This window comes from Cercospora kikuchii (genome assembly GCF_019650295.1).
Source record: "Cercospora kikuchii DNA, contig_00004, whole genome shotgun sequence".
Lineage (NCBI taxonomy): Eukaryota > Fungi > Ascomycota > Dothideomycetes > Mycosphaerellales > Mycosphaerellaceae > Cercospora > Cercospora kikuchii.
Window position 1 is genome coordinate 1,570,637 of NW_025408585.1, and position 20,499 is coordinate 1,591,135.

The 20,499-nt window shown below is 53.9% G+C and overlaps 6 protein-coding genes across 6 annotated transcripts; 3 read left to right on the forward strand and 3 right to left on the reverse strand.

The window, feature by feature from the left end:
* Nucleotides 1-151: 151 nt before the first annotated feature.
* Nucleotides 152-1,084, forward strand: CKM354_000684900 (uncharacterized protein; the record flags this gene model as incomplete). The annotated part of the gene is made up of 1 exon (XM_044802184.1): nucleotides 152-1,084. One exon carries the CDS (start codon nucleotides 152-154, stop codon nucleotides 1,082-1,084), a length of 933 nt encoding a protein of 310 aa, XP_044658119.1.
* Nucleotides 1,085-1,172: 88 nt separating this feature from the next.
* On the reverse strand, nucleotides 1,173-2,791 carry CKM354_000685000 (uncharacterized protein; the record flags this gene model as incomplete). Its single annotated transcript, XM_044802185.1, has 2 exons — nucleotides 1,173-1,972; nucleotides 2,032-2,791. 2 exons carry the CDS (start codon nucleotides 2,789-2,791, stop codon nucleotides 1,173-1,175), a joined length of 1,560 nt encoding a protein of 519 aa, XP_044658120.1.
* A 693-nt stretch (nucleotides 2,792-3,484) lies between these two features.
* CKM354_000685100 (uncharacterized protein) lies at nucleotides 3,485-4,087 on the forward strand (the record flags this gene model as incomplete). The annotated part of the gene is made up of 1 exon (XM_044802186.1): nucleotides 3,485-4,087. The coding sequence occupies one exon, from the start codon at nucleotides 3,485-3,487 to the stop codon at nucleotides 4,085-4,087; it is 603 nt and encodes a 200-aa protein (XP_044658121.1).
* A 2,293-nt stretch (nucleotides 4,088-6,380) lies between these two features.
* On the forward strand, nucleotides 6,381-9,649 carry CKM354_000685200 (uncharacterized protein; the record flags this gene model as incomplete). Its single annotated transcript, XM_044802187.1, has 2 exons — nucleotides 6,381-7,128; nucleotides 7,182-9,649. The coding sequence occupies 2 exons, from the start codon at nucleotides 6,381-6,383 to the stop codon at nucleotides 9,647-9,649; spliced, it is 3,216 nt and encodes a 1,071-aa protein (XP_044658122.1).
* A 3,235-nt stretch (nucleotides 9,650-12,884) lies between these two features.
* Nucleotides 12,885-16,464, reverse strand: CKM354_000685300 (uncharacterized protein; the record flags this gene model as incomplete). The annotated part of the gene is made up of 7 exons (XM_044802188.1): nucleotides 12,885-13,171; nucleotides 13,220-13,373; nucleotides 13,424-13,771; nucleotides 13,824-13,962; nucleotides 14,012-14,749; nucleotides 14,861-15,990; nucleotides 16,045-16,464. 7 exons carry the CDS (start codon nucleotides 16,462-16,464, stop codon nucleotides 12,885-12,887), a joined length of 3,216 nt encoding a protein of 1,071 aa, XP_044658123.1.
* A 1,378-nt stretch (nucleotides 16,465-17,842) lies between these two features.
* CKM354_000685400 (uncharacterized protein) lies at nucleotides 17,843-19,054 on the reverse strand (the record flags this gene model as incomplete). Its single annotated transcript, XM_044802189.1, has 1 exon — nucleotides 17,843-19,054. One exon carries the CDS (start codon nucleotides 19,052-19,054, stop codon nucleotides 17,843-17,845), a length of 1,212 nt encoding a protein of 403 aa, XP_044658124.1.
* Between the last annotated feature and the right edge of the window lie 1,445 nt (nucleotides 19,055-20,499).

Consider the following 20,499-nt stretch of genomic DNA (forward strand, 5'->3'; position numbering starts at 1 on the left):
GTCTTGACCATAGATTCAATGTGAGTACATATAGGCATCGTCTCGCCCAAGGTAAGGGGAGCATCAACAGCTTCACGAGACGCCAGCACTCTGAGTCTTCCACACGCACTTCACTACCAGCACCTACTCGTGTCTTCTCATCGATAGAGATATGGCAACCACACTGCACCTTTTCCCAAGGCTCGATCCCAATCAAGGCTGCACGCAGGACACATGCGATGTCTCCAGATCCATCTACGGCTACCGACCCAACCTTGTGGCCACGGTCGTCTTCTTCTGCATCTTCGCACTATCAGGACTCGCCTTTGTCTTCCAAGGCATCAAATCACGAACATGGTTCTTCTCATCAGTCATGTTCGTCGGCTGCCTATCAATGACGCTGGGCTACGCTGGCAAGCTCATACTCAACAACGACCCCTTCTCCGATGCAGGCTTCAAGCTCACAGTCGTGCTATTCACATTCTCACCAGCCTTCTACGCCGCCGGAATCTACTACACCCTCAAGCACATCTGCCTCACCTTTGGCGCGAGCTTCAGTCGACTTCGACCACAATGGTACACCTACATCTTCATCAGCTGCGACTTCCTCAGCATTGTGCTCCAAGCCGCAGGAGGAGCTGTGGCGTCGGCGTCTGAGGACATGAGCGTTCTACGCATTGGAGACAACATCATGATATCTGGTCTGGCACTGCAAGTTGTGACTATGGTTGCCTTCGCCGCACTCGTCATCGACTATGCCTGGGCTGTCAGGCGCAACCTCGATCGGCTCAACCCTGAGACAGCGGTCCTGCGCAACTCGATGCGCTTCAAGCTTTTCTGTGTTGCACTGTGTCTCTCTTACACATGCATCTTGATCAGATGTGCCTACCGACTCGCCGAGTTGTCGGGAGGATGGAGTGACGATAACAAGATCCTCCGCAATGAAGGACTCTTCATCGGCTTGGACAGCGTTCCATGTGCTATCGCAGCCGTGGTTCTAAACATCTGGCATCCTGGGTGGTGCTTTCCAAAAGAGCAACAGGATATTGCGAGCAGAGCTGTATCGAGCGACAGTGGTAGCGATGATGAGAAAGTGGAAGTCTAACAATGTGTGAGAAATTGAATTGCTGTTCTGTGTTACATACCCTGTTAGCTATAGACGACATTATGGAATTGACATGACATACAACAAGCTACTCTTCCGCACCCGCCATCCCCTCCAACAGCACCAACAACCCGTATGCTCCCGGATCCGGCACCCCTCTCGTCGCACTCTCATCCAAATACGTACTTCTCCCCAACTTCGCCTCCATCTCTTTCGTTCCTTCAACTCCTTCCTTGGCCTTCTCCAACGCCTTCCCAACCTGACCTCCACCTGCCAGACTCTCCACAAAAGGAATCAGCGCATCCATCATCGTCCTATCTCCCACCCTCGCATTCGTATACTTACACAACTCTCCCAAAGCCTTCTCCAACGCTTTCGCCACACTCTCCTCGCTCGCCAAACTCGATGCTAGAGCTGTTAAGAAAATGCAATATAATGCTCCAGATGTTCCGCCCATATTCACTTCGAGCTCGGAAACTAGATCTGCTAATGTTTCCGGAAGCCGAGAGAGGTCTTTGTCAGAGATGAAGGTTAGGACTTGTTTTGCTCCATCGCGGAGAGTGTAGCCGCAGTCGCCGTCGCCGACGATTGTGTCGTATTCGGTTATGGTGGGTTCGGCTTGGATTACCGCGTTGCAGGCTGAGGTGATGCGGGAACGGATTGTGGAGTCGCTGAAGGTGATTTTGGATTGAGATGGGGAGAGAGTTTTCTTGAGAGCGTTGGGGTCGGCAGAGGCTGTTGCGCCGATGGGTTTGTGGGGTTGGGGAGAGGGTTGAGCAGAGAGGAAGTGTTTGGGAAGCGGGCAGATGGAGATGGAGAAGCCGCGGGCTTGGTCTGCGTGGTTGAGGATTGTGGAGTGAGAGAGGGTGTAGGGTATCTTTTGAGAGTCTGGTAGGATGCCAAGTTAGTGGAACATTCAGTGGAAACATGAGATTGAATCATCTTACTGAGGTAGTTCGCGATCTCGCCTGCAATGATGTAGTTCTCCAACCTACTCAATCCGTTCACATCTGAATAATGCACTGAGTACACAGTGTCTTCTCCTGGTGAGCCATGATTCTTGAGGACGTGCTTCAGATCCCTTTCGACAGCATGCTTTGCCTTTTCAAAGGCTTGTGCACCATCTACGTGCAGAACAGCCGGGTTGCCTTCTGCCTTTTCGGTATGGAATTTCGAATGTGCCGTGCTTGCATCTTTGACAAACGCCTTCAGCAGATCCGAGATATGGTGAGGGTTGCTGCGCGTGGTCTCGGTGGCATGTCCCAAGAGATGCAACACATGATCCTGTTCCAGCTCGGAACTAAGCTCGATTTCCAATACATCTGGTTGATGTGCCTCCACTTTCTTCTGCTTTCCAGCTCGAACCACGACAACTCCTTGTTTTACATGCATGCCAGCAGATTGTAGTGCATGCGGCAGATCTGTGGCGTGCAGAACGCCTGCGCCTTTCTCCTGGGTGATAATAGCTGTCACATACTTGTCGTCCAACAGCTTGCTTGAGAAGTTCCCCGACGTGCCGACTGCAACTACGTGAACATATTTGCCTTCTGCCTTGGCTGTGTCTACAAGGATGTGCTGGCCTTTCTGGGTCTGGACGGCCTTTATTGAAGGTCGGATGAGAGGAAGCAACGTGTTCCAGCGTGTTGCATTTTCAAGATCGAGAGTTGAAGAAGAAAATGGTATCGTCTGCTCAACAACGACTGCCATATTTTGGTACTTGTTGTATGTTTGGATGTTGATGTCGAATGTCTTTCGCTAACCTAAGAGAAAGGTCCTACCTGTACTGCATAGCGATGCAATCCTATGTAGTGTTCGTGCAGTCAGTGCTTGCTTGATGAGGGGAAGGCGAAAGCTGATACTCGATTCTACGGGTTGCCTGATATGGACATCCGCCCCCACATATCCGACGGTCGGTCCAAATCCGACGATACGGATACTGAGCTCATGCTGGAGACGAAACTCCAGACTTCGAGCTATTACTCGGTGCTGAGAATGATTCTGCACTTCCTTCGATGCGGAGACTCTCCGCAACTTTTGCTATGGGGTTTTGCGTTTATGCAGGAACAGCAGTCGACCGTGGCCAGCTCTTTCCGGTGGTAAGGATCCAGGGGCCTCGGATGGAGGGGTATTGGCGGGGCAATGTTGCGGTCGACAACTGGTGAATTAGTGATGACCAGGAGATAATTCTACTTGAATCTTCCAGATCAGTATTGATATTTCCTCGCAGTATCGTCTTCTCTGCCTCCTCCACTCAAGGTCGAAGCGCGATCGTGTGGCATTTACGACGTCTCGCGACTGAGCAAGTTCGAGTCTCGCCTAGCAGTTGTAAGAGCAACCTGCACATTGGACAACACCGACATCGATCTCTACTCCTGAAAGGCTTCGCCACATTCGCAAACCATGGCATCGCAAGCTCTACGCGACAAGCAGGCGCCACTGAAAGCCTCGTACAAGGAAGATGCATCGGCTGCACTCATTACGCTCAAGGCCTCCGGGAGTCTCGACTCCAGCAGCGTGACTTGCAAGCTCGACACCGGCAAGCAAGTGGCCCAAGCTCAGGAGAGAATCGCGGGCTTGCATCCCAAGTCTGGCGGTGATGGTTTCGAGATCTCTGGCGAGCTCTGCTCCGGAGATTTGCTTTTGGAAGCGCTCGTGGCTTGTGCGGGGGTCACATTGAAGGCGGTGGCTACTGCTATGAACATTCCGATTAAGAGTGGCACAGTGCGAGCAGAAGGAGATTTGGATTTTCGTGGGACAATGGGCGTGGATAGAGACGCGCCTGTGGGCTTCAAAGACATCAGACTGTCGTTTGATCTCAAGTTCGAGCCAGGAGAGGAGGTCTCAGATGAGAAGGTCGAGAAGCTCGGGAAACTGACTGAGAGATACTGCGTTGTTCTACAAACGCTGGTGAAGAAGCCGCAGATGAGCGTGCAAATGCGAGGCAGTCAGTTGGACGCCGAAGACGGCATTGAAAGGAGTACAATTTGGGGCGCTAAGTGCTGAGTGCAAATTGGTTGGCCGGTCGTCATCGCACAAGGCAAGGAGTCTTTCCCGGTTAGAGGTGGTCGCGCACAGATGTCGACGCGTCTTGTATGGAAATGGCAGACCTCCGTGATCAGTTTGATCAGTATTGCAACGCTCGATGGTATTGAACGATGTGCCGCGGGGTGGCTTGAGACAAGCAGAACGCGTCTCAGGCGATCCCTCTCCGAGACTTCTTCGTGGCCCATTGTCTCTCGCGGTGAGGTTGTTGTCGGAAGCCATGACTCTCGCTGCACGTTCTTACCTTGGCAGCGATATTAAACAATGCACTCTGAGCGCGTGCAGTAGCACAGAATCCTGCGGCGTGTGCCGGCGGTCGGCGACGTTCATGCATGTGTACCCCCAAATCTGTTGAACAGGTACCATCAAACGGGACTTTCGCATGCTGTTGACGCGGCTGTTGTTGTCGGTACCGCAGATCGACGGTGACACGAGGTGAAGGGCATCAGTGCAACGCCATTTGGGCAAGTTGGTAACCTTCTTTGCGCTGCACTGGCTGGCCGTATTATCAAGACGCAGCACGCCTTTCGTGCGATGTTACCCTACCGTGAGCTGCTATTAGTAATGTGAAAGTTGGAGCAGGCAGCAATTGTGCCTAAAGTTTTCCAGCTCGGCACGACTTTGCGGTCCGCAGATGAAACGCGCGGGTGGCGGACCTGCCGGTCGTTCTTTGACTGGTCAGAAGCGAAATGGGCGAGAAAGTTCGTGGCTCGCTGACGTGCAGCAGCAGAGTCGGCTCGCATTGTCTGCATCTCGGACGATCCTGGCAATTCTTGCCCATGTTTTGCAATATCGCAGCAACACTGGCCCTGTTTGTGGGAGCAGAAGGTGCATTGCCAGTGCAATGTACGAGCCGCCAGATCGGGACCGGATGTACGAGTAAAGGCAATAGTGTGAGCGCGTATCGCTGTACAGCTAGTCTTGCTAGGGATTCCCTAACTTCCGCTGCGAGCTCCGAGGGCTGGCTTGCCACCGCGCTGCATCTCTGCCGCCACAACGGCGGCGTTTGTTCCGCCAGCTCGGGGGGTACCAGAGGGGAATCGTGCAAGGCGCGACACCTCCCAGCCCGCACGAGCTGGCAATGGCAGCAAGATGGGAACGCGCGCGGCGAAGATAGCTAGACGCGCAGTCGTCTCGGTTAGAAGAAGCCGAGAGGAGCAATGCTTGGGATGCAGATCAATGCACGGTCTCTCTGGGCCATTGCGAATCACAGCGCCAACGGGGGATGCGGGCAGAGCGGACTAGACAGGGCCAGCGGAGCGCGAGCTGCAGCGCAGGCGCAACAAGCGACTCGAGGCTGGCGCGGCGGCGGATGATAGGTGAGGGCATGATGGTGCAAATGGCCTGCCCGCAGCAGCAGACGGCCGCGAGAGCGACCAGCTCAAAGCAGTTAGGTTTGCGTGAACGTCTTGTGAGTCTGACGTATGGTTGCGTAGCATTGCGGCAGCGGACGTCTCTCAACGACTTTGGGGCGGCAGCGCCGTGTTCTTCCATTGCCAGCACCGCTCTCTATTGTCTCCTCCCCGTGCTCTTACTGTACCATCCTCACCAGCGCGCCGCCTTCTGGAAGCCTGCAGCAGCGTGGCAGAAGTGGAGGCGTGGATCCTCGTCAGCGCTCCAGAGAACTCTGTTGTTGCACTGGGCCTGGCACATCGGCCGTCGAGTCGCGGAACGGGTACCTGAACAGCAGCGTATCCACCCAACTCCACTCGCAGAAGCGACAATCTTCTTTCGACATCACGGCAGACATCACCGCGAGCGCTCGCCGCAGAGAAGTGCGCAGGCGTGCACCGCAAGGCCTGCTCGCTCGCTGGGCAGCGTGTCATCACAGCGCGTCGACGGCGACGAGGATTTTGTCCTGCCGCGAATCACCCGCGAGGGAAGAGCTTGGCGCGCGGAACGGCAACTTACAACCTCGACCTCCGTCAGGCCGTCTGTCACGCTTTCCCACAACAACCCAGCATCCACCTCACTCCATACCGCACACACCCACCACTCCTCTGCCCGCCCGCCAGCGCGTCGCTGCCGCCTCCCACTCCTCCGCGCAGGCGTCAGGCACGGTCGACGTGCGTCCGCGCCTGCCCTCCTAGCAGCTGCGTGCCCCCGCGGCATCTGCTGAAAATTCTCCACAGCACGACACCCGTCTCGCAGCTGGTCCGATGTGTGGTGTGGTTCTGCGCGACATAGCAACTCTGGAGTAGCCTACCCGCCGCGACCCCACCACCTTCCACTCTTTCTCCTCCCCATTGCCAACATGGATACCAACCAGTATCAACAACACGCATACGCGTACGCCACGGGCAACGGCCAGTCCTCAAGCCAGCCCTCGACGACGCAGCAACAGCAGCAGCAAGCCGTCGCCGCCCACCAGCAGGCCTCCGCCCCGACACTCCCGCCGCTGCAGCAGGCGCAACAAGGTCAGAATGGCTACTCGTTCGGCAATCTGTCCTACGGCCAGCCGGGCAGTCAGTCCTCGACGCCCACCACGCCGCACAACCCATCACTCCCCGGCGTACAACAGCAGTCGCACCCATATCCACAGCACATGTCTCCGACGGCGACCTCAGGCAGCATGGCGCCGCCAACGGGCTACGCCAACCCGTACGGCACCACCAACATGATGTATCCGACATCAACCTCCTCGTCCATGCCCTCGGCCACTTCCTCTCTTCTGCCAAACCTACGCCCGATGCCGCCGGGGGGCATGATGGGTGCTGGCGGCAGCTTGCCGAGTCTCGCCCAAGCAGGCCAGCAGATGAGCCAGATGGGACAGGCTCCCTCCTTCATGCAGGACGAACAGCAGCCCACCCACGTCGTGGGCTCGCAAGGACGCCGCGGAATTCTCCCGAGTGCGCCAGGAAGACCTAATCCTGCCCCACAAGGTAGTGGCGCCGCCACGAAGAGCATGATCCCGCAAAAGGACGCGGATGGCAAGTATCCCTGCCCTCACTGTAACAAGACATATCTGCACGCGAAGCACTTGAAGCGTCATTTGCTTAGACGTAAGTATCCGATGGCATCCTCGGCGCACAGACTAGAACCTAACGCGATGCAGACACCGGCGATCGTCCATACATGTGCCACTTGTGCAAAGACACCTTCTCTCGCAGTGACATCCTCAAACGCCATTTCCAGAAGTGTTCTTTGCGACGCGGCAACCCCACCGGTGCCAACCATCTCGCACACCAGCGGCGGAACACGAACAGTGGTAATAGGCTGTCCATCAGTCAGCAAGATCCCCCGATCGGTCTAGCAGGTATGCCTGATGTCGCCGGTGCGAATAACTCGTACAATGCCAACCTTGTGGGTAGCAGTCCCAATGTCAATGGAGACTTATCTGCCAGATCCTCAAGAGCCAACAGCTTGATTGGCGGCGGCAATTTGAGCCACCGCAGCAGTCTCGCTGGTCTGGGGATCTTAGGCTCGAACACGTCAGGCGCCGATCAAGCACAACAGACATCGGCGCCATTCCAGCCCGGCATGCACGCCTACGCCATGCAGAACGCGCAAAATGCGCACAATGCTCAGAATGGCGCCCACATGCAAAGCCCGTATTCCTTTCAACAACCGCAGATGAACGGCAACAACATGTACAGTGCTCAGCCCGCACAACAGCAGCAACAGCAGATGTCTTTTTTAGGCCAGCAGAGCTCGCGCTTCGCCAACAGTCAGGTGAACAATCAGATGCCAAGCACTGATGGAAACGGCGTCGATTGGACCCGTATGTTCACGCAAGGTGGCCAGGATGGCTTTATTGGCAGCCATCCTGCGAACGCGAGCTCGCAAGGAAATACACAAATCAAGACCGAATCAGACAACAAGCCAGAGTATCCCATGTCAAACGACTTCAGTAACGAGTCTTTTTTAGGTAGTCTCTACTCTCACCCGGGTGGCTTTGGGGGTGAGACAATGGATAACGGTATCCATGGATTGCCCAATTGGGGCATGGACGATCCGCTACAGGCCAAAGTCGACAGCCTGCTGCAGCACTGCTTTCCCAACGGACTCGACAGCGCACGCAATGACCCAGCTTCTCTCCTCGTGCAAAGTGTCCTGAAGGTGGACAAGCTCAAGCATTTCGCTGAGCACTACACCTCCTTCCATGGACACTGGCCGATTTTACACATGCCGACATTCCGATTGACCAATGCGAACAACAATCTGGTTCTCGCCATGATTTGCATCGGCGCAGTCTACAGCCCTGAGCTTGGCGTCCATCAGACTCGCCAGCTGATGGAGTTTGTCAAGTCGACCGTATACGCGAACTGCACCATTTACAACCGTGTTCGGAACGGGCAAACCGAGGGTCTGGGAGATCAAGCCTTTGAGGTGGAAGAGCTGCAAGCTCTTTCCATGCTGCAAACGGCATTCATGTGGCACGGTGATGCAGCTCAGAGACAAGGCTCACGTGGCGAGTTTCCAATGCTGGTCCGCATTGCTAAAGCGATGGCTCTCTGTGATTCAGCACCCCCTGGACATTATGCGCACAGCCTGTTGCATAATACCAGACAGTCCCAGGCCGGACAATACCAGACGCAAAATTGGAATTGGTCATCCTGGCTGGAGCAAGAGAAACGCAACCGCGCTCTTTATCAGGTACTAGCTACGGACGCTGCCATGGTCATGTTCTTCAACTGCACGCCACTCTTTGACCCTCTTGAAATCCGCTTGATGCTACCTGCAGATGACGCCGCTTGGGACGCCACCAGCCCTCAGGAGTGCGCCAATGCCCTTGGACTCAACGGCCCACAGGCACAGAGCAGAAACATGACTGGCACACGAAAGCCGGTGCAGCCAACCACACGTGATGCAATGCGTGTCCTGCTGGATCCATACGCTTCGTTCCAGCCAAGCACGACCAATGTGTACTCCAAGTTCCTGCTCATTCACGCTTTGATAATCCGGATTGTGGTGTGCCAGAAGGCGCTGCTTGGGCCCGATCAGCCAGTGCAGCCATTTACACTGAACCTGCATGGCAGCACGCCGGCGACGCCACTCTCGCAGAATGACTGGCTCGAGCAGAATGGCAGCCGTCCTCAAAGCGCCAGTAACAGTGGCCACGGAACGCCAACCGAATCGCAAAGCCCGAAGCAACAGAACACAATGGCAGCGCAGCAAGAGAAGAAGCGGCTTGCTCAGGCCCTCGAGAAGTGGAAGCGTAGTTGGGACACCGACATGGAGCTCCAGTATCCACCCACGCACTTTCAGCAACGTCGCTTTGGCTTCAGCCGCGATGGCGTCCACTTCTTCTACCTGGGTCGCAGCTTCCTGCAATCCCAGCAGGCGTCCGACTTCACTCTCCCAGCCGACATGCGCTTCAAGCGCGTCATGGCTCTGCTCAAGCGGATCAAGAGCATGGTCGTGGGCGATAACGAGAACAAGGGGCAAGACATCGGGTCCGTTGGTGACATCGATGACCAGTACGGACTTGACAACCTGACTCTGGACATGAAGCTACTCTTCAAACCTTACAACAGTCAGCTCGACAGTCCTGTCGCTGGCGTTCAGACGCAGTCTGTGTAGACCCACGACGTGCGACTGATTGCTGCCCACATATTCATTCACGGCGTACAAAAAGTTTCATCGGATGGTATCCTTCGGCTTCACATTCTCAAGACTATGACGATGCATGCAATACGGAGTCCTGCTTTGCAATACAGGTACGGAGGGCGCAACACCCATGGCAACTTGCTTGTTTTGCTTTTTCCCATCAACATCAATACGGAGGCTACAGTGATATGACACGAAACAGAACATAACGAGATATAGATTATAGACGAAGCGGGCGGGAGGTACCAGGTCCTGCCCTCGCCCAAGAAAAAGGAGGCCGGCGTTCTTTAACATTTCTGTGTTATTCAATATTGTCTTCTGGCCGCGTGCGGTCAGCATGAACAGCTGCAAGGTGGTTTACGAGCGGGGACGAATGCATGTTGGCAAGGCGATGGAGGATTTGGAGGCTCTTGCGCTCATCAACAGAATACCGACACTGCGATGTTGGACGCGGCTAGATCACTATCGAGCGCAAGCTCTGCGACGGAGGCATCTTTGTCTGCAATTGTCGATATGCACACCGCGTGTAGTGGTTGAAATTGGACCGACATAGCATCGAATGATTTGGTTAGTCGTAGACTATAGCTCTCGAAACCACATTGTTACTGCTTCAGCCACCCATCCTCTCTATGGCATCTCCACTGTGTCCACTATGGCGCAAATCTGCATTCAACGGCGAGAGCTACGATCGGCCAAGAAAAACAACCACAGTAGGGCGACATTCACCCTAGATGTCATCTGACATCACAAATTTGCAGCGTCCTCGGGTCACTGTAGGCCAAATGCGTACTCGCGAAGCTGACCGCATGGAGAGCCTTCGCCGTGCTACGGACCTACGGTATCGACGTCAACAATACGACCAGGAGTACCGGCCCGGCACTGCGCACACACAAGAAAAAGCACTATGTGCTTGCATGAGTGACCGCTGACTATTGCCGTAGCACGTTGTTTCCATCCAAGGCTTGTCTCGAGGGCACTTCGGCACGAGGCCGTAGAAATCCTCCACCCCTGCAACAAGCCGATCGATATGACGATATTTTCCTCTCTTGGTTGCTTCCGACTAGCGAGACTTGCGAGGGTCGTGCATTGCAACTAGACAGGGTATACATCACCATCGTGGCAGGCGTGGTTCTGTGTGTGTGCTGGCCGCCGATAGCGTCCGCCACTATCTTCATAGGGTTCCTCTTTCTAGGAAACGGGATGGGCAAGCGGGTGATGGGTCCCTAGGAGTTCGAGACCGGGCGCCGCGTTCGTGTTTGGACCTTTGCGTGATCCTTTTGTTGCTGGCTTCGCGCGAGGCAGATCCGAAACCTGTGACTGAAACTGCCGTGGACACTGGGCGGCGGATTTTCCCAGCGCACGCGCTAACCACGTCGTCAAGCTCACGCTTGTCATTTGGATATCGGATCCGAAAAAGTGCTATTGCGCCGAACATGAGGCGTGAGAATGGGAGCCGAACCATGATGAAGTGGTGTTCACTACTTGAACTTGTTTGGGACTTAGGACTGCATTCTTTCGTCAGCCATGGCTTTTTGCCGGGCTGGTCAATCAATGTCGCAGTTTCATGTGTCAATTGAGACGTCCCATGACGTCCTGCCATTGCCAGCAGGAGGATTCAACACAGGTCGCTTTTTCTCGTTTCTATTATGGAATCCTTGCCTTTCGGCTTGGCACTCGTCAATTCTCGGACCATAGCCAGAACAACCTTGCAGACTACAGCTGTCGTCGGACGTGTCGCCGGTTCTGCCGCATCACGTATGCCGTGCCGAAAGGTCACGTTGGAGGATGGAAGGCATACCTGCCACTGTGGCGCGGAATCCTTACCGCACGTAATCCACTTCTCTCTCGCTTCTTTCTCACGCTCACGCAGTCTAGCCACAGATGCTTCCTTCCGATCTTTGAATTGAGTATCTGATCCGAGCAAGCGAGGCCCTCGAATCAGGAGACAACAAAACTCTCCATACGGCCCAGACCACCACCAGCTGCAGCTCTCGGTGCCTTGACGGACATACTCATGAACGGGCTCCTGCTTCACGCAGAATTGTCGATCATACTTGCCTCTCGGCTCCGGACCCGACTGAAAGGTTCACGAATCGCGGAAGGAGGAATCGTAAAGCACGCCTCATGCTTGCAGTAGTAGATGAGAAAGAATCTTGCTTGCACAAAACTGCACAACTTGCGTGCTTTGGTAATTCTCGTACAATATCCTAGCAGATCGACCTCTTGTTCAAGGATATAGATTGGAACTTGGTGACAAGTTGCCCGGGAATGGAATCCTTTCTTTCGCTTATTCGATGCACGTACTGTACTCGTGCGGCATGCCGACTGGGTTTCTCTCCGAGGTTGATCTTCCTTCCTCCTTGTTTTGTTGATCAGTAATGTCCTTTTTGAGTTGGTGCTCCGAGGAGCGTTGTGGTGTTGCAGCGTTGCCTTGATCTCGTACGGTAAAGGATCTTGGAAGGCTTGGAGGGTTGGCTTCGGTGCCGTGAGATGTGGCGTGGTCGTTGATGATCAGTCGTTCATTGTTCGGAGATGATGGGAGTGCTCGGGTTCTCGTTGAGGTGCTTGAAATCCCGATGCTTGAGGTCACTCCTTTCGTCGCCAAATAACGTTGCTGTTGTGGTTGTGCATACGGCGATCCGGCTTCGACTGCCATCCGGTTCAGAGACTACAGCTGAGCTGATGTGGTATTGGTACAATTATTTGTATGCAGTGACTGCGTTGAAGGCTGCTGAGGCATTGGTCGCTGGCAAGTGCGAGAAGAAACGCCTGATCGAACACCAAGTTAGCATCCTCCAAGGTACAACACTTGTACACCACCCATAACAAGTGGTCATGCACTTGAGCTGATAGAGATGCTCTGTTGTGTACAATAGAGAAACAATGAACAAGCGATAACACTTTTCGTTTTTTTTATTCTGAGACTGCTTTCGTTTCCATTTGCAATACAGCAACCTTTCGTTCTTTCGCTGAAGTGCACATTATTCGATGCATGTTTCGCCGTCACAGCCGTCATGTTTCGTTTTGCTCTCATCGGGTCAACTGTCGGCCGACATGACAACCTTCCTCTTCACACCATATACAGCATGATCTCAGGTCATCCGTATACATTCGCTTCAAGCCTCACATCCTGCGCGTCAGGAACCATCTCTGCGGACTGGCGAGAACATGCAAGCATATGCAAAGTACAACAGCTCATGTCGTAGCCTCAGCGACGGAATGCCGACTTTTTGGGACGCAGCGCGACGTTGCGAAGCTGCGAAGGCTTTGCCCTAGGAGCCGCGCCTTTTGCTGTAAGACGGTCGATAGTCTCCAGCTCTGGAACAGCAAACTCCATCACCTGGCCAGTCTCCAAAAGTTGCTCTCTCAATCGGTAGAACGGCGCGTCTTGATTGGCGTTGTTGCGCTGCGTGAGCAGAGAGCAGCCAATCACCCAGAAAACCTCTGTCGCTCGCGTCATTGCCACGTTGCAGCGCTTTGCGTCTTTCAGGAAGCCTGAACTCGGTTAGAATGCAGCGCCAGTTGAACACTCTTTCCACTTACCCATTCGATCTCCATACTGCATTGACCCGTCAAAGAAGGCCACAGTAGCGGTATGTCCTTTCGATCCGTCCACGGACACAATGCGTGGGTACCAGAGGTCGTCCAGTCCTTGTTCCTGCTGCAGCCCGTGCATACATTCCGTATACTTTGTCCTCTGCACAACGTCAGCGAGCTTTAATGATTCAATGTCGGAATGGAACTTACCGCATAGGAATATGCCACAACCACCATCACTTCCTGTGACGTGCGCTCGCCAAAATGCTCTTGGAGCGCCGGGAAGATTCGAGTGAAGAAGATCTCAACGAAATCGAGGACAACGATCGAGTTTCTGTCATTCGTCTCCACTCTGACCTCCTCCTCCGGAAGCTCAATCCAACACTGGCAAGCTTTATTCCCCAGTGTAGCTGGCTCAGGATTGCGGTACTTCTTTTGTGATAGAATGCGCAATAGCGTGGCGAGCAATTGAGGATCGAACGGCCGATCTCTATCAGTCGGCGTACGAAGCTCGTTGCCGTAGAATGCGGAGCTTGGGTAACGAAGGAGCTCAGGGTTCTTCGACAAGTCAGCGTTCAGGTCCATACATCGATCGAATGGAGATTCTTACCATGAAACGTTGTTCGGTGAGTTCAACGATGGGGAAGTGTAGCCGGTAAAGTCGCTCAAGCTCTGACATGCTCATACTGGCGGCAAAGGGGTTGCACAGAGGAGCCTGGTTGATGCTGGTGTTCACGGGCCCAAGTACACTGTGGCCCAGTTAGTACAGAAAAGGCGGCAGCAGAATGTGACACTCACCGGACATCGCCCGCAACCATGACCAAATCCGGATCTCTAGGCAATGCACTGGAAGTAACCACGTTCCAGAACTCCATTGCACGACAAGAGTCAGCATTGTCAATGAACACACCGAGGGCCTTGACATGTACGTCGTGGTTCCGCTCGGCGTCGCCCCAAGCGTCAAGTTCCTTGCATCGCGCGTTCCCGGCAGTCGTAATGATCATGTCGGCATGGGCGACCAGGTAGCCCTCGCATGCATTGTAGACAAGCTGTTCAAAGATCCTCAACTTCTTGTCTCGCCGATCAAGTTCCCCCTTGGAGTCGGCAAGTCGTAGCTTGCGCAGTGCGCCCCATACTTCGACTGTACCGTAGTCATTGCCCTTAGAGTCCCGCAAAACAGTGGCAAACTTCAGTCTGCCATTATCTGCCTCTCGCGCGACGGCAACGCACAGGTTATACTGCGCGACACTGTCTTGCTCAGTCTCGTCATCCAGTTCCGCAAGTCTGTAGTTTTCGAACCCAGCAGCCCGTCCTTCAATATGCCCGACCTTCATGAGTGCGGCTTGCGCAGCAGTTGTCCTATGCAGGCTCCTGTTGCCCGAGAGTGATTGCACAATGTATACTTCGATTGGTTTGCCATCGGGCCTTGTGGTGTTTGCGATAATTGAATCGAGAATCTTGGCCATGTTCTCAATGTGACCATTCTCTGTCGCACTGATGATCGCTCTGCCTCCAAGCTTTACGAAATAGACAGCACTTGCCAACAGCAGCGTTGTCTTTCCAGTGCCAGAGAAGCCGGTACAGAGAACGACGCCGCCAAGAGCTTCGCGCATGCTCTCGATGACTTGTCGTTGCTCAGTGTCTTACCGCATCAGCTCAAGCAGCCACTTTATGGCCGACGCTTTGCGATTGTCGCTTACGCCCTCGATAGCAGCGATGACATCGATCTTCTTCAGCGATTCGAAAGATTGGCCTAGCATGAAGGCATGCCAGCGCGAGTCTGCACGAAGTGCTTTGCACGTCTTGTGCACAGACGCGACCCAGAAACGGTTCTCGTGTGGAATCAAGCTGGTCACCCGCCAAGTCATTGGATCTCGCTCGTCTGGCTGATGAGTCAAGGCAGACAGCTCCTCGAGCGAGTGCGAGGTTACCTTGAAAACTGCATCATATTGAACGTGGAGGCCCATCAGATCTCGCTCGTGGCGGGCAATGAGCTCGCAGTGCGCGAGTCCGGGGGCCGAAAGCTTGATCCTGATCTCCAGGTCATTTGGCAATTTAGGATTTCTTGCAAGTCTTCGGCTCCTCGAAGGCCCAAACCTCATGGCGAGCACGACATGGCCTTTCAATTCATGCAAGCTGACCTGATGATTGGAATTTGCCCATATCCGTAGTTCTCCCGTGCCCTCCTCGTTTGAGATGACCTCTGCAACCTGGTGGACGGTACAGAAGTGTTCGAGTGAGCTGAAAGTGGTGTCGCAGTCCTGTACCAGCCTCAGGTTGGGAATGTGTCGCTGAACTACCTCTCTCTTGTTGTCTTCTTTCCATGAATAGCGATCGGCTAGAAAATCGCTCCACTCTGTTTCCCCGAATGATGGTAGAACCGTGGCCTTACCGCCAGGGAGTTGCTGGAGCACCTGATCGTATGTGGGACGCTGTCGATCTTCCAGCTCTTGGGTCTGAACTGAAAGCACGATTGTAGCGCCTTTGCGCGTGCTACTTTGTGCTTTTACCATGGCAACAGCCAGCTTCTGCTCAGGAGTGAGACGGTCTGCGAAGGCGTCGACATTTGTAAGGCCGTCGGACGTAGCCCCATTGGCGTCGAAACAGATAGTCAATGGCAGTTCCGTGTGAAGGCCGGCATCGCATACGAAGTTGCGGAGCTGCTTTCCGTCACGGTCATTGAAAGGATACTCAAGCGCGAGGGTTCCGAAATATGACAAATTGGATCGCTCGCTGTCGAAGAATTCGAACTCTACGCGGACAGCAGGAGCTGAGTACTGCAGATGTGTTAGTCTCACTCGGAATATTCACATGACCTGGTGGAGGCTTACCAGCGTGTTGAAACGCGCGTACACGCGATACTTGTAATCAGCATCTAGCGAAGGTGGGTAGGCGGTGTATTTGCCATCGGCTTTGACCAGCATCTGTGCAAGAACGCGTGGCGATTTGCCGGTGACGTTTTGCAGGAAGACGTTGTCAATAGTCTTGTCGGTATATTGGTACAGCGAGTGTAGACGAGTCCAAGGAGTGACTTCGCCTCCGGTATCGAAGTCCACGATGTGGCGCTTGTGTGAGGACAGCAGGTGGCTGCCAAGTTCTCCCTTCGGTGTTGAGCGCACTCGACTGACTCCTTCAGTCGCAGTGCGAAGACCATCACGCAACTTGCGGTCGTCGAGTGGCAGCGAGTACTGCTGTGGAAGGACATGTGGTGTTGTTGCCGTGCGCGGCGTCAGGGGCGGAGTTTCTGCCATGTTGCGCGACAAGTTGGCGTCAAGGTCAGTGACGAAGTTGTGCGAAAAGTGTTTTGACGCCAAGCTGAAGCTGAAGGGCGACTTTACGCAGAGCGCGACTTCCTGCAGCTGCGGGTGTTAGCGCGCTTGCCGTGCAGAAATGTGAAGCTTTGACCGGTGAGAGCTATACTCAACACAATCTGTGAAGTGAGACCAGAGAAGGCCCTCAGATCACATTGGAGAGCTACTGACGCCGATCAGGACTTTGGCAGTAAGGTGTCCATACGCGGATTGCCGTCCATACCGCGCTATTTGCACGTCAAGTGACCCTTCGGCGCCTTTTCACGACATCCAAATTCCAAGTCTCTTGCGCCGAACGGTTTCCTCACCTCACCGAAAATTCTTCTGGAGCGCCGAGCAAGAAGGGCATAATCACACCGGGACCATTGAGTCCTTGGGCCGCTCACCCTGGTAGCGCGTCAAGGCACAGAAGTAGCTCTGGTAAGAGACAGCCCAAAAGCGCCATGCAATGCAAGTTTCGTCAACACCCAAGTCATTGCACGCGAGTGTCCCAAGCTCTGGGCTTTGCATCTTCTCAATCTCTCTCCCATCGTGAGCTCTGACCTCCTGGCTTTCCCATGATCTAGTATGATCTTATAGCATTGTACGACAAGGAGCTTGGACGGTTCGATCGGTTCCCATTCTTTCAAGATCCTCGGTTGCTTCTGCAGGCCACCTCCACCTGGCAGAATGAAGTCGACGTAGAGATGCTTCTCGTCGCCCAGATCACTCTTCATCATGGCTCATTGTCGATGTCTCACGTACGCCCGGGTAATGCCAAGCGCTTTGGGACGCAGAGCATGGAATGGCCAATTGTAGAGTGCCAGCAGCATGCTCTACAATTCTTCTACTTTCTTGGCGATACGTCGATGGTGCGGGCTTTCCGACCTTTCGTGCGCTAAGAGTATTCGGGATTCCATCTTCCTTGACCAGCAAAGACGTGCTTCAAGCAGTTTGCATGACAGGTCGGAGATGGACACCCAAAGACAATCGAGGAAACGCGCAGTCGATGAGAGCTGAAGTCGGGGGGGTTACATCACTGAGACTGCCACAGCATTTCTGGTCACAGATCTCAGCTCAAGCCGCACGTGCGAACTACACCGACCAGAGCGTGCATCCTCCGCTCTGCGAATATGCCCGTCTCATGCGAAGGGGATCGACTTGCTTGTCAGAATGTGCAGGAGATGGTGTGAGAACGGAGGCGATCCGTGTAGATCGATGCTGCCCGATGAGTTGCCACAAAGACAGTAGGAACGAATCCTAGAACTGCCGCCTTGCGTGGCCTTGCAACGCGTACCATCAGACGAAACAGCATGAAGCAGTGCTGCCCAGCGAAAAGTTACAGCTCAGCCTCAATGAAGGAAGACGGTCCTGGAACCTTTCGGTAGCCAAGATACTTCAAGCCAGCACTTTCCACCAGGGCCCTCCATTGTACCTCGGTCCTTTCCAACGACGCATAATTGCACATCATATTAATGTCGAGAGCAGCGGTCCTTGCATCCCAATCGGTAGCTCTCTCCGGCACGACACGATCGAACAGCAGCAATCGACTGTACCCTGGCTTCATCGCTTCTCGAACACGTGCCAGAATCTCCCGTGCGTTATTCTCCGCCCAGTCATGGATGATGGCATGCATGAAGTAAACCTTCGCGCCTTGGACAGGATTTGGGTTGAAGAAGTTGTGCGGCATCAGCTCGATTTGAGAGTGTAGCTGCTCGGCCGACTCTCTCAAAGTGTCGATCACTTCCTTCCGTTCTTGCAACACCACTTTTGCAGTCGGCCACTTCTTTTCAATCGCCTTCGCAAAATTCCCAACATCTTTTCCATTTCCTCCACCAATATCCACAAGAACCACCGACTCTCCATCCCACCCCTCCACCACCGTCTCAACCCCATGCAGATCCGTCCAAGCTACCGAATCCTTTCTCACGGCAGCCAGAAACTGGTTGAACTTCCTCTGATGCTCCGGTCTCGATCTCATCCAACTCCATCGATCCCCTTTGTAGGCCGGCACATCCTCAATCCATTTCCAAGGCGGTCTCTCACCATCCTCAGGGTTTCTGTACCCGATCTCCCTTAAATAATCCGGCAACCTCTTCTCCTGCTGCATACCAGCCAGGTAGTACACATCTAACCCTGCAATCACCCCCTCAGGATCTTTCAACGCTCGACTAACCTCGGTCTCCACATACGCATCCGCTTCCTCCGAGCTTTCAGCAATAATATGCTCTTTGACCAGAACGCGAAGTAAACGCCGAAGGAGCACAGGATCTGCACCAACTTTCTCCACAAGTTGAGAACTCGACTGCGGAGCAGAGGTAAGATGCGAGAATATGTTCAAATCCTGTGCAACGCGAAGACTAGCAATGAAAGCCGGATAAGTCCAAGCAATATCGTACATCCTTTCCCAGGGCTGTTCGAGCCGGCGCACGAGAGCACGAGCTTCATTCAGCGCAGCAATTCGAGAAGCTTCAGATGGGAAGCAAGTCTTGTCCAGTTTGCGGAGGGTTTCGAGATGGGTTTCTGAATCATCTTTTATGTTGAGGGACATTGCTGTAGCAGTTCTTGTAGTTCCGTCACTCGCCGGAATGTTGCACTTTCTTCATACGTAAATGTTACTACTGCAAAAGTGCTCTCCTTTCGCAATGTCGAAGCTCAGGTGAAGTCGACGTGAAAGTGGCAGGGATGTCGGCGTGCTCGGCCAAAGCCGTAGTTTCTATGCAGCTATCTCCTCTAGCTTGAAGCGCTTGACACGTTGTATGATGCCATTGGGCGTCTCCTGCAAATAGCGTAGCTTTATATTTACAAATTCTTGTGATATGTATACAGGCCGCAAAGCAAATTTTGACTTGCGACATCGAGCTACGGGGTTTTTCGAAAGGATGCCTTGCGACTCTATAATTACTTCTTGTTGGATCGAGTCGGTTTTCGAATGAACCGCGGTTTTGGACAAGTCCAACGGCTTTTCTGTCTCCCAACATTCGAGAGTGTTTGCGACGATTTTGTGGTCCCATGCTTAGATGCATCATCGGCGACATGACTCCATAGATGACTGACAAGAGGATCTATGCATGACGGCAGATATACCACTTCGTCGTTGGAGCAAGGTGAGACCTCGAGGCGGGACACTGCAAGGCAGTATCAAGTATTGTCTCAAGTCCGATGGACACATTGCATCACGACTTCACGTCCTGGATGTTGAGACATTCCGTTCTGGAAAGGGGCGTCATTGGCGTCAATCCTGAAACGGCTGATTGTCGTACAGAGCGCCACGAAGCGGCAGGCTGCATCTAGTTCCGAGTGTTCAGAACATTTCCATTGCACAGGCATCCACAGCAGAGAGGAGAGTCCTGAACCAAACGGACTGATGTTCTGCCGGTATTGCTTCTGCACAAGATATGCAAGGCCATGGAGGTCCAGGTCCCTTGCTCTCGCACGAGGCCAGGATCTCCAGTGCGAGTGGCGCTTGTGTGTGAAGTTTCCTCTATTTCAAATCTTCACGGCTGCAGGTCGGGGTACAGGCTTGTTGTGCGTAGCTCCAGCAACCCGGTCAGAATGGCCCAGACCTCGATTCTGCGCAATTGGCATTTACTCATCATGCGTTGCTCGGGCATGGGCAAAAGGCAGGCCATATCGTTAATAATAGGATTGCAGAGGAACTGTCTTTGCTTTTGCTCTTCGCCCATGCTGGGCTGACACCGGCTTGCCTCCCGCTGGCCGCTGTACGAGAGATGCACCACAACTCATGGCCCCTGTCCGTCGCGAGTGGATGTATTTGACCGGTTTTTCCGTATGATCGAACCTCCAATTCTATGGCCCCAACGGCGAAGCGGTGAACTTGCAGATCGCCCCATCCAACCCACATGCATGTGTTCGGAGTTGGCCTCCAGACATTGGAGTTGAAAGCGCAGCACATTGCCGCCACAGTGCATGGAGTGACAACGCCGTCGATTGCGCGCATTGCCAAGCCGTGCAGCCATGCTGACGGCCGTTCCA